General features: G+C 32.5%; 1 protein-coding gene across 2 annotated transcripts; it reads right to left on the minus strand.

Moving 5' to 3' along the window:
* Positions 1 to 285: 285 nt before the first annotated feature.
* Positions 286 to 7,656, minus strand: LOC120331893 (uncharacterized). 2 transcript variants are annotated; one of them, XM_039399060.2, is made up of 6 exons: positions 7,504 to 7,656; positions 5,971 to 6,391; positions 3,933 to 4,020; positions 3,521 to 3,620; positions 3,319 to 3,390; positions 286 to 2,362 (listed from the first exon to the last, which is right to left on the minus strand). In XM_039399060.2, the coding sequence occupies exons 2-6, from the start codon at positions 6,344 to 6,346 to the stop codon at positions 2,147 to 2,149; spliced, it is 852 nt and encodes a 283-aa protein (XP_039254994.2). In that variant the 5' UTR covers positions 6,347 to 6,391; positions 7,504 to 7,656; the 3' UTR covers positions 286 to 2,146. The 2 variants fall into 2 exon arrangements, with proteins under 2 accessions (XP_039254994.2, XP_039254992.2); XM_039399058.2 differs by having other exon boundaries at positions 297 to 2,362; positions 3,933 to 4,023; positions 7,504 to 7,654.
* Positions 7,657 to 14,119: the final 6,463 nt, after the last annotated feature.

Raw genomic sequence — 14,119 nt, forward strand, 5'->3', positions numbered from 1 at the left:
CTGGCACTCTGAGTTCTATGTAACCCGGATATTTCACGTAATATTTCGCTGTGATTTTATTTTAATTCATAGAAACACTTTTTTATAAATATAGTAACACTTTGTCCCTCGTGGTAGTCTGCTTCCGTCACGATTGTCCGTTGATGTTTTTCTGAAAACTTGATGCTTGATGCTGAGGCCGTACATTTGTGTCTACATATGAGCATTGCTTCCTTTTTTCGCACGGGATATAGTGGCTAATGAAACAAAAAAAATCAGTAATAGCTGATTTAGAAAGTGTATATAAATCCTATTGACGATTCATTTTTTGCCCCCAAATAGAAATTGTTGATGATACCCACATTTGGATGTGCATATTGTATGTGTTTAGATGCTATAAAATTTTAATAGACTGAAGGTCAGGAGTAGTGAAGTGATGAAATCGGAGCTTCTGGAGTCGCGGTTGAGTCAAAAAATATAAAAACTGGGAAGTTTTAAGTCCGTATTTTGAATTCCGCTGACGCTGGCTTGCTAATGACGACGCACAATTCATAATTTAACAAATTGTAATATTATCACAATAGCTTCGATACTATTTATTTATTTATTGCCCGCTCGAGTTTAAATGTTTTTCAACGTATGACGTCCTGATTCTTCATTCCTGGTTTGTAACACAAATATAAATAGTTTGTTAAAAATTAAACCTGTGGTTTCTAACTTGATGCAGTAGCCAATCTAGATACAAACCATTCGACATCACCCGCTGCATAAAACGTTGTCATTAACTGAGCTTTGATACTGTATAATTATATTTCTGCATCAGGAAAGAATCAAAATATCAAAGAATTCATGTTGTTGTACTAGCTAAAACGATTTAATGTCTGCCGGCAACTGCCGCCTATGTTGAATGATAGTTAGTATAATATTGTACAAAAGCATTAACATTAGATAAAACATTAGGAATCGAGATTGATATGACAATATTATATTTAATATCAAGACTAATCAGGAGATGCTGTCAGTGATCAAAGAAGCAGGTTTCAGATAACACATCAGTACAACTTCTTAGTCCCTCATTCGAGACATTTTCTTGAAGGCTATTCTTATGAAATATCTTTATTGCAGAACTTTTAGAATAAAGTACTCACGTCACGTGAATTGTTTATCGAAATTTATTGTGTTGAACGTTTTTACGGATGATACGTAACAAACTTAGAAATAGAACACTGAATGGAAAGCAAGAATATAACCACTGGTGTGCTAAAATATTTGTATTTCCTCTGAAATTACACTGAATCAATTATGCATAATTGCTTCATAAATTGTTTGCTTAAGTTTTTACAGCGAGTCGACACATTCATATCAGACTGACTGAGTGAATGGACAGATAAATACATTTTAAATATGATTGACATGAAAATATTTAAAAAATAAATGAAACGAATGGAATGGACGTCATGCATAATCTGTTCAAAATCATGTGATATTTAATTGATGAACTAAATATTTCACTCGGAACAAGAAAACGGGAATACATACTCTTCACGGGAGGTATACATGTTTTCATGGAAGTTTGCTCTATATTAGGTAAGTTACACAATACACTAACTAAACTTTAAACGTCAACAGATTTAACTGAGACTTTTAGCGTTACAGGTATGTTGTATGTAAGATAAAAAAGAGTTCAGATAGGTCCATATCATGCAGAGCATTCTGCCTCGAGCTGTGAAGATTGCTACGAAGTAATAAAGTATAAATATATATCGGTTTATCAAAAATGAGTTAGCTATCACAGCGTTACTGCTTAGCATACTGATACAGCCATTTTTCTGTTCAATCGATTTTGCTAACTGGGGACTGTGGGTCACATGTAAATGTAAATGCGAATAAATCACTGTGTGCTATGTGAAATATGTTAATGTTCTCAAGTAGAACAATGCTGGAATCATTCGGAACATTCCGTGGTTCCGTGGACGCATTTCACATATTTATTCGATGAAACTTTACGCCAATCAACACTCCAGATTAGCCCACTTCAGAGTAAAATTTTGAACATCATTTGAAGACAACATCGATCATATCACACGTTACGACAATACGCATATTTTATTGAGAATTCGTTTCAAACAGTTGCAAGGAGCAAACCGTTAAAGCTTTCTTTTTTTTATCAACTTCCACCTGCTTCTCCTTGTTTATTTGTTAATCTTTCCAATAATCCTGCAGACTCCGTCCCTTCCGATTCCTCATTCGTCATGGCTAAATCAGAAGCATGATCCGCAGCGTATGCCTTTAAAAAATGATGAAGAGTCATTTTTGAATATCTTTCCCATTCGTCTTGTCTTATGACATGTCTGGAAGATCGAGTTAAAGGTGGTCTTCTTTCCTAAAATTTGAAATAACAGTTGATTTAGAAATATGTTGCAAATTCTGTCGAAATAATTTCACTAGTACTATAACGTTATTAAACATATAACTATTTTTACAAACTATGCTCTCAGAATGAATGTAATGCCTTTATAATAGTTTCAAAATAGATATGATTCAATCAACTTGATTGTCGTGTTTTTTTTTCACGTTTTGCATACTGCTAGAACGTAGTGATCTAATGTTGTCACAAACAAGTAAATATGGATAGATAGATATTCGATTACAAACAAACATTGAATATGCGATAAAACCACATATACACGGCAAAACAGACAAAGGTTGAATTGTTCCGCCCACGACCCATTGCTGCCGATTTTTATCTTTTATTTTGTCAACATAAACACGCGACGTATCATTTTTACCAGGTTCTTACATAAACGTATACACATAATTATATTACACCTAGCTCGCGTTTAAATTTAGCATTGTCAAACATTACGATTTTCGCCATGAAATTTTAAAAGCATTTTTTGCTTGACCGCACAGAAGCCAAAGTTGTATTTGCTGCTTATAACAAATATGGATTGGAACCACATATTATGTGAATTTGTCGCGCGATCTTTCCCAACTCAACAAACACAAATTTTTTTGTTTTATATAAGCAACTGCATTAGTGATAGATTTGATATGGGAACTAAAACAATTCGAGATAAGCAATATAATTCAATTGATCAAATGTACACACGTAGCGTTCAGTATTATCAAACCCATTTTGCCACCAGATAAAACAATCGGACGGGGTTTGGTAATCACTGAATAGATGAAGTAGATTTACTTTTTTTTTTATTTTTCATTTGGTCGTTACAATGGACGGCGAATATACCTAAGTAAAATAGAATCAAAATAACATAATATTTGTTTCGCCAACAGATGATTTCTTCAGAAAAGTCTTAGTTTATACAATATTTTTACCGCTGCGGTTCGTCTTTCGTCAGGCAATGTTGCTGCGCTTGGTCTATGTCTCGACTGGAAACGTCCGTGTGGCTGAAATCGGATTAATAAACAGATTAAAACGATTAATATTGAACGAGTTTTATGTTAGATTTGACTTTTCATAAATACTTGCTCAGTAATAATCTCAAAGTGTCGAAATAAAACAAAATATATTAATTACCCGTCTGGAACGATTTCGACCGTAAGGAAGCAACGCTTGCAAATGGAGAAGATGTTGTCGACGTCGTTGTTCGGGCGTTTCCGCAGGTTTGCCGCAATATCTAATGACCACAAACATTAATTTTTTTTTTAAATAATGGTACAGAATTCAAATTAAATATGGATTAATTATTAATTAGTTTAGTTAACATGTTACGATGATCAATTTCAGACAAATTAAATTCCAATAAAATTACAGTAATGTTTTATTTTCGCGGAATGATATGATTTTAAATCAGCTCTTAATGTGTCGATGTTTCAATTTAGTCTATTGTCAACATCCATCAAACCTGATGATTTCATCTATAGCTAGAGATTTATGCCCCCACGTAAACACAAATATGTTTTGCATTGAATATTTAAGTAAGACTCACTGCTTCAACTGTTGCATTGTGCAACTCTTTGTACAACATAAAACTGTTATATCTTCTGGTATATTTGAACTTGAACTGCTTGCTCTTCCTACTGTAAAACAAAAAATGAAACGTTTAATTGCTGTTTACCAATTAAAACTCCATTTTTCGCTATCGAATTGATTGTAAATAAATGCATTGTAAATAAATACATTGTTTTTATTTACTCGATATTTTTTGCTTACCAAGGCGAAGTAAAATCCGAAATTGTACTTGAATATTTTTATTTGATTTTATGAATGGGCAGGCAGATTTTTCAATGGTATTACCGCACACAAGTTAACATATCCTACCACGGCTACTGGATATTACAGATTTATTTTCAATTCATTTGAAAATAAACCAATTTGAACAAAACCATGAAAAAAAAGTCAAACCAGGCAGAAACTTATTGTTTTGCAGTGTTTTGAATAAATTAACCTGATTTCAAAATCAATGTTTATTTGAGTATACGCAAACAACATCTGTTGTTGTCGAAAGGAATTTAATATATGCACTTCAGTATTTCTCATATTTTTAACTCCATCTCATTATTGACTTTGTGTTCCCTGAAAATACTGACTAATTACAATATATATATCTTACAAAAGCGTTATTGCATCAGGGAGATATTTCATAAAATCGTCATGCCTTCCGGTCTGGTGCATAATGATTTAACACGCGAAACGTGAAATTAAATTTGCTCGGATCACTTGTATTTTATCAAAAGCGTGAAATTGACATTCTGTTATCATATCTTCAAAGTTGCGAAAAAACTTTTGTTGCTTCTGTTAGTTTAGGACTGTAATTTTTGTTCATTGTCGTGTTCAATCATGCTTTAGATCAGGGCTGCTCAACTGGCCGACCGCGGTCCGAATCCGGACCTTTCGAGTTCGGACCGCACCTGATTCTATATTTTGTTAGAGCATGATCCCCACTTTTGAAGTATCCTTTCATAAAATGACTTTTATACTTTCGAATATATATGAAATGAACTATAGCACCATAATAAACAATCTTGATTAGCTAATAATCATTGGCCGGTCGAGGGAGTGCGCGTTTAAGGATGCCGAAATATATGTTTATTGAAGGGCGGACCCAAATAATTTTGATGTTTTGTATGCGGATCTTCGGTAAAAATAGTCGAGTAGTCCTGCTTTAGATTATCGACTTTTCTTAAAGGCGAGCTGCAAACAACTGTTCATCTTATGTGCATCAGTAAAATCAATGTACATCAGAAATATTTTATGATTTCATGTAAAATCTGGCCTAGATTATTGTTCCATCGTATATAAGGCAATACGTATATATTAAATATTGTCAACTTTTGGCATTGTAATGAAAAACTGACAAAATATACTGAATATCTTTGTGACATAAGTAACTTATTAATTTTAATTCACTCTAATTCGCGGCCACATTAATTGGATACGTTTGAAATCCTTCATATAACTCATAATAACAATCTGGAAACTATAATGACTCAATAATTAAAATATATAAATAAATTTATTAATATTTTAAAGATTTAAAGGTCACGTCGCATTCTTAACGTGTCGGCAAATATGAGATATTTGCAATTTAATGTCATCTCAGTTCAGTTATTTGAAGGGTAGAACTTCATATAAAGATGATTTTTAATAAGATGATTGAACTACAGAATAGCAAGTATAATTATAACGAGTTCGTTTTAATTTGTAACAATGTGATGGAACAGTGTTTCCAAGCTATTCCAAATCTAAACACTGCTTCATATCGCGTTAGAAAACGTTGTGTTATGTTCCGTCGTAATAAACCTTAGTTTAAAGCATGAAGTTATTCTCCTAAAAGTAATCTTCGTTGCGGTTAAAAATATCCTATTTACGCAGCCTCTACATAAATTCTACAATCCATCACACCACTGTTTGGGTTGTGGCTGTTAGTTGATGTGCTATGTTAAATATCCGACCACCAAATAAAACAAATAATTTGGATATCTGTAACGTTATAAATCATAAAGTATGAATGAATAAAACCTTACCCTTCACTACTGGATTATATATTCCCCTTTCGCCGCAAAGAAATCGTAAAGCATCCACCAGTTTTGCCCCGCAGAGTTGCTCAGCCTCAGCTTTTGGAAATATCGACAGTATATTACAGGAAAGACATTCAATTGAAGCAATTATAATTAAAATTGTTATTACTATCCCCTTCTTTGCTGATACTCTGTTGTTTTCGCGCCTCATGCGACTTTGGCTGCATATGTTTGTATTTGTATGGTCGGGACATTGAGTGCGTTTGATTGCGCTTAAAGATTTGAAGAAGTTGGTATTTTTATTCATCGTTTTCTGAACTGCTACAAGATGTTGGGAAATATGCAGGAATTTTATCTTTCTGCCCCCTTCGGCGCACTTCATATTCACCGCAATATCACTCCCTGGAGCTAATATTGTTCAAATAGTCTGCAAAATGATAAAAAAAAATAATGCTGTAATCACACTGTTTACCATCGACTATATGTTGTTTTGTTGTTAGCAATTTTGCGTCACAGTTACCGCACTTCAATTAAATTTCAATAACAAAATCTTCATAAAACTTTGCACGTGTAGATGACCTTAAGGCAAGGCCAAAATTCGTTTTTGGCGTATACATGTGGCTGACATTAATATTGCTCAGAAAGCTTCCAGGTGTCTCCAGAAATTTGAAATGGGTGCATCTCTCTTTAACATTGGACTAAATCTTCAAAGAATACAACTTAACATGATGGAACAAAAACGATAATGCTCATAGAATTAATGAAAATAATTCTGACACACGCGGGTGATAAAACCGCGTTCTATTTATATGTCGTTGACTAAGAATTTCCAATTGGCGACTGATCTCACTTTGTTTCTCTAGTTGTCTGATAAACCAGTTGTTCCCAAGCGACCCAAATTTTGAAATAAATAAATTTCGTCAAATCTCGCGACCCAAGGAAATGTTAAAATACTAAACAGCATAATAGTCTTCTAGGCCCTAGGGTCTAAAAATTAAATTATCAATACAAAATATAAAAAATCATTTTTATAGAAAATTTATTTCCTTATTATTTAGTTCATTATTTCAAAATTATTATTCGATTGTTACAGCGTTTTTTTTTTTGAAATCGTTGCGTGCCTTTACTCAAGTTTTTACGCTGTGATACTACTCACATAATGCAATTAGTATATAGCAACACTTCAATACCAAATACAAAATGAACAAAAAAAACTCACAAAAATATAAAAATCAACAACTTTTAGGTTTTTGTTGAAAAACAAGTCACCCAAAAGTATTTTCAGGCGACCCAGCTCTGGGTCGCGACTCATAGGTTGGTAAACACTGTGATAAACTATACTCGAATGTTTGTTTTTTAAAACTACACATGCACGTGATGCATGTCTGGTTATAATAACACAAAATAATTTGGCCACGTAATATGCCATTCTTCAGTATTCATATTAGCGTACGTTATTGGTTACCATTCGCCTCATTTTCAATTGTATCCAGTTTTATATCATTTTACAAATACTTCATAACCCCAAAATAGACTTACGTATAAAAACTCTTGTAGTGATTTCTAGTTCCTGGGTTAATTTTTAGGACGAAATAATTATTCTGAAGAAAGGTCTGACATTCCTTTGCACAATCTACCAATATAACATTTCATTTCTAACTTCCTTGCGTTCCTACCGAGTTACCAGTTCGGAAGTCTCAAGTGTGACTGCTTTTCTGAGATGACGAACATATATATATACAGTCAGGTAATATTGATTTACTAAGACGCCAATGGAATATTTCTACGAAAATAAATAATATTATGTAATTAACGGGAATGAGAGCAGACATGTGGAATTGTTAAAAATGTCGACGGATTATATTTGCCAATTATTATTCGACGCAGGTTATTGGTGATTAGGATTTGTATTTGACATGCTTTATGTTTTTAGGATGTATTTAATTTTGGTGGTGATGTGACACAACGAATCACTGATTAAATATGGATAACCCGAATGGTATTTTTTAAGCTAATATGCCTAGCGGGAATATTGAAAATAAAAATTGATTTTGACGGCTAGGTAGGCACTTGTAACCTAAATTTTTGATAATAAATTATTGAAAAGTGCACGATATATTTCTGTCTTGATTATATGGTTAATATTGAACTGTTTTTGTTTCCCTATTTTCATATTATTGATTGGTTCTATGCAAAATTAGCATTGCTTCATAAAATAATATTCTTGAAGCCCATTTTGTTGTAATGAATATTCAACACTATGAAGTAGATTATTAGTCAAATTGGTCCAGATCAAGAACGATGAAATATTGGGGAAATTTGTTAGCTAACAATGCATTCTATTTTACTTCTTACTAAATCCCGATATCCTTTCCTGTAATATTTTCTGGTAAATAACTGATTAATTATTTGGCATTTAACGTCCGCCACAAAGAGGATTAAATTCTTGGCCAATATAAAATCATCTTGAATCTGAATTTTGGGAGGCATTTGAAAACAACAGAACATAAATAGTTGTCACTCGTACATAAACATGAATGAAATGCAGACAACGTAATGAAGTTGCTCTAGCTCATTAAATACAGATTAAACGATTGACTTTAGACTGTTAATAATTTGACGCATGCTATACAAAAAAATCATTAATTGTTGAATATTCAGTTAGTAATTGAAAACAATTCTAATCAATGCCTCTTACAAAGAAAATAAAAATCATCATGCAGGGATATTCGCGAAATGACATTAATTTTATGCGTTTTTCATACAGTGTTTCTAATCTGCTTAATCTTCTTAATGATAGTTTGGAAAAGTGTCGGCAATATAATTAGCATTTATTATATCGTACTATATTATGTATTAAATCTTTTATTAATCTCTATAAGCAGACAGACAAAGCCTCGAATATTCGGGATTAATAAAAGTTCATCACAAAAGTGTTTCTTCAAAGCTAAATCAAAACAAGTACTTATCATTGATAAATTTAGCTTCCGATTCACTAATTTGGTTATTCAGCTATTTTCCTCACAATCAAATTACTTGATTAAAACTTGCTCATTCACGAACCGAGTCGTTCATGTCATGCTTGTGTGAAATATATGTAAGCATTGTAAATTAATAATTGTCGATAATTAATGCTTGATAAATAGTTGCCAAATTTGTTGCAAGCAAATTTCAGAAAAAAAGTTCGATGATATTTCATGTGATTTACAAATTATTTTATCATACAATTTCAATTCTTTGTTTTCTAATTGGTAATGTCATATGCACTACCAATAAAGAAAAATCACTAAACCAAATTTTAGATAATTTAAACACACCATTACGGACAATACAGTCGATAACATTACATTTTACATAAAAAATATTATATTTACGACAAATGTAAAATAGATGAACAAATTCAAATGGAATATACTATTTTTTGTGTTCAAATATCGAATCTAATATAATATCATATCTTGAATATCGTCCCAATTCTTGTCTTATTCATATTTCTCCAGAAAACTATACAATATAATCTAACAACTATTTTTGCATTCTACATCCTGAACATAGTACATCATCTTTTACTTACTGATGTAGTATCAATCTGTCAGACCTTAACCGGTGCACAAATTACAAAAACTAAATAAAACACTCAAGTCCCAGCAATACATTTGAGTATATACCCATTATTTTTTTTTTATTAAATTCATGAAATATTACACGTGACAGAATACCTGGCCGCTATTTCAAATTATCCGGAATCGAAAATAATATTATCATCACATCGGCATTGCGCTGACTTTTAATACAACATTAAACCGAATATGGTCGCATATAAAAGATCCCTGAACATTTTTACTGCTTGTGGTATTTTTGATATCCGACAATATCTTGACGTGTTATCTTAATCGTAAACATTCAAACAATGTTTTAAGAGTCAAAACGCTGTTGTAATGAAGCGGTCTCATAGAATGTCAGATTTACAGATTTGTGGCGATATGCTATTTTGCAACACAAGCGTTTTGGTAAGTGTTGCTCTTCAAAATATCGGAAATGTATTGAATCAGAAATTATGTAATTTTTGTAATTTCAACTTTTTTTGAGAATAGTCTGCATTTTAGGGTGGTATTAATTTGACTATTCCATTTTTCTAAATCGTGCGTTAAATGGTTTGTATATTAGAAACTGTGCATATAAGACGGTCGGAGGCAACGTTATTTATTCGATAATGGATGCTAGTAGAATACAGGATTTGTATGTTAGTTTAGTGGTCAAATACATGAATGCAGAAATGAAAAAACTGAATATACGTCAAGACAGCATGTCGGATTAAGGATTAGATTTTATATTATAAACTGAACTATTCACCCATATTATTAATCCTTTTTAAACAAAAAATTACATTAAAGTGATATAACATCATATCGTCTCGCGCTATTCTGTTGATATTTGAAACACTGCTGCGTTTCACGATTGACGTTATATTTACTATTTACAATTGCTATTTTATATATTCTTATTATTTTATTTTGGTGATTTACCCAACATTCTCTGTGTTGTGTTTGTCATTGTACTTAAATATTGATAAAATAGCTGAATTTGCATGTAAACTTCAAGTTGTAATAGCTGAGGGTTATGCACGTTTATTTGTGAATATTTTGAATAATTTTTCAGAATGGCTTTATTATAATTTATTTGTGCACATGTAGTTATATACGATTAGATCCAATTCGTTGGTTAAACCTAACCTGGGAGAGGTATTTTACGTTTTTGCGGATAACACATTCTCCTTTACGATGTAAGTGTTGAGAATAAGACAGAACGGTGTATAATTAAATTTGTTGAATTATCATAAATATATTTTCTTTTTAGTTGAAATGTTTAAACTTATTTATTTTAAATCGATCAATTGCCGGATAGCTGAACTGGATTTTACCCAGAACATTTTATTTTGAAAACGAACGGGTTACGGACCCAAAACATTCCGAGGTTTTGTTCGAATACAATCAACTGCATTCCAAGTTTTCATTCCTAAAACCTGGTTTTACTGCTTCACCAGAATGTTCTTTGTTTTAGATGTTTGTTAGTGTTTGGTCTTCGGGTTACACCAGAAAATAAAGTAAGCAAATACAAAAAACACGATATTATAATCAGATTACAAGTATATACACAAAATAACACCAAAATACACAATTGTTGATTTTCTACTTTTATGTATAATTAAAATGCCTATATATAGAAGGAGCATTTAAAAAATGCAACAAATAATTCCATCTCTGTATTGATTCCAACTGTTATAGAAAAATGTGCAAAGATATGTGCAAACATTATTAGTTATTATACGTTGAATACTTTACTACCGTGGTTAGTGTAAGGCATAGTATGTTTTTTTATTTTCAGAAAAATATTGGGTGCTCCCGAAGTATGCGAACCAAGATGGCGGACATCGGAACGTAACATGTGTACTAGGTTAGGGTTAGGCGATAATTTTTTTCCAATTTTCCTTATTTTAATCCTATTATCAGTTCGAAGACTAGCCAAGAGCCTCCCGTAGTATTTATACCTAAAATTATGGCCTAACCCTAACCTGGTACACATATTACATTCCGATGTCCGCCATCTTGGTTCGCATACTTCGGGAGCCCCTAATATTGGTTACAAAAGCCTTTGAAACGCTGTGAGTCATAAACCATAATAGTGGACAACCCAAAAAGCAGTCCGTCTTTCTTTAACAATTACTCGACGTTTGATGCAACCAATAAAAAGTTCAAAATTTGTAAATATGTATTATGGTATATTTCATATCGTTAAATTTATATGTCTATGATGTCTTGAAGAATGTTCCGAACAGATATGTCTAAGCTGCGTACTCCAATACAGAAATTTTGACAAGAGAGGTAGACTACATTTGGGGGATGACAACACTTCACAACAAGTCAATGACCAGGGTGTAAAACCGGAATAATAGAATAATTTCGGTAATTCATAACAGTGGTTCAAACAGTTAAAATAAATTTCTGATAAAATCGCAACGCCAACACATTTGCGGATTCTCTAGCGCTTGATCATGGCCAAATCATGGCTCGGCCTCGGACGAACAACTCCACTGATGGTAAAAGAAGAGGATATCGTCGTTGTCCATTTGCAGGGATTGATGAAATCAAATACTAGTAGCCTACTTCAAAATAAAGAAATTCACGGGATATTTGGTTGTGTAGGTGCGCTGCAACTGGCAGTTGTAGTTTTGACTTTATTTAGAAGCAGTTGTAACTTTATCTTTATATTACCTAGCTATTAATATAATGAATAAATGGGTAAAAAGGTCAGTTTATGTCAATGACGATGAATCGCCAGTTCTCAGTAGCTTCACTGAAAATTTAATTTGAGAAAATAAATTTGTTTCCTCCATCAATGTTTCATTACTTTATTAAAGTTAAATTGGTCGCCATAAGCTGTGGTAATAAATAGTGGGTCCCAACTCTAAAAAGGCTGCCCTAGGTTATTTAAAAGTTAAATTGCTTTGTGAATTTAACTTGGAGATTTGTAGTAATTGAATGTCTTTGGTATGTAATCCATTTCAAATCTTACGTCTCCAAACGCTTGTTAAACTTTATACTTAATTCGGAAAAAAAAATCTTTGTAAGACCTGAAATCATGATATTATTTATATTTCACACACACGATCTATTGATTTCTACGCTGTCTGTACTTCTTTTAGTCAAAATAAACTAATATTTTATGATTTCAAATATAATTACAGCTCCGCCATTTTTGATATATTTAGCTCATAAAATATTATACAGCATTATATTGATTCCCATCTTACTTATAATATCATACGCATCTGGCAACAACGTCTCCGGCATTTTTATTTAAAGTTCATTTCTTAGATTCCATCAACTCTCGATTATAATCCACTAATGCGTGACCTACCAATTTTGATTCTCGTGAAGCATGAGATAATTGTAATCGCTGGACCGTATTAATGTAATTTTCACCGTCAAACTTTCATTGCTTCACATTCGGCGGTTACTGTGTGCAGTTCTCAGGAGGAACATTGTTTCTAATATAAATCGCTTACATATTAGATATTGACCCTTTATCTTATATTTAAAGACGTCTACAATATTCAGGGTAATCATTAAAAGAGCTGAAAAGGTTTCAAACAACTGTTTTTGTTCTATCAGATTTATAAACCCATTTCCTATAACCATTTCAATTTTCGAAGCTTTCTCCTTATATATTTTCAAACTTATACTTCAAATTTTTTACTAAGCGCCCAACAACTTTGCGTTATCGAAAAATAAAGCTCTGAATTCGTATAGTTCAATTATGCCCAAGCCGATGTTAAAATCCGATGACGTAATTTTATTGTGAAAGCTTGTTTCCAACCAAATTGCCCGTCAATTGTCTCAAAGGTTACACTATAGCTGGATGCCTAATTACAGAAGCAAGAAAAGTATCAAAGTTTTCGTATCATGCTCCACTTACAAAAACCATTGTTAATAAGTTTTTTAAAATTACCAAAATATTACCAATAGATGACAGAGCCCGGATAAAACTGTCTAAAGCTTGCAGAACTGAAGCTTTGGTCATTGAGGTTGAAACGAGTGCTCAAGTACGAACGAGTAAGGTCGAGCTTCTTGCATAACTCAATTCATTGGTGAATAAAAATCGATAGGATAAGACTTTAACACACATTCTCGATCCTCAAACCTTCACACCATTGGCAATTTATCAGCCGATGCAAATATTTTGAATCAAGAATAGAAATGCGGGTCCTTGTGAATACTTTCTCTGCAAAATGAAATAGAATATTACAATAATCATTTGACAATATAGCCATTATATATAGAAATAAAACATGGAGTACGTTTCTCGTACTCAGGTCTATTTCCAATCACTGGGTGCATGATACACACCCATTACTCGGCCAACCTATCAAACAAAAGTAGTTGCTTTTGTTTGCTCTCGTCCCTCCACGAATCAACAAGTTCGTTGACTTGCAACAATGTCTTGATCGGTGTGTTTCCTGTGTACCCTGTGCATAAATATTAGCTAAGTGATAAGCTGTGTCTGGGATATTTTAATAAATTACTATATCGTTTAACATAATACCCCCATTACATAAATCTGTTGTTCACTTTTAGTCAAGGATACATCTTAGCCA

The sequence above is a fragment of the Styela clava genome, chromosome 6, assembly GCF_964204865.1.
Source record: "Styela clava chromosome 6, kaStyClav1.hap1.2, whole genome shotgun sequence".
NCBI classification, from domain to species: Eukaryota; Metazoa; Chordata; class Ascidiacea; order Stolidobranchia; family Styelidae; genus Styela; species Styela clava.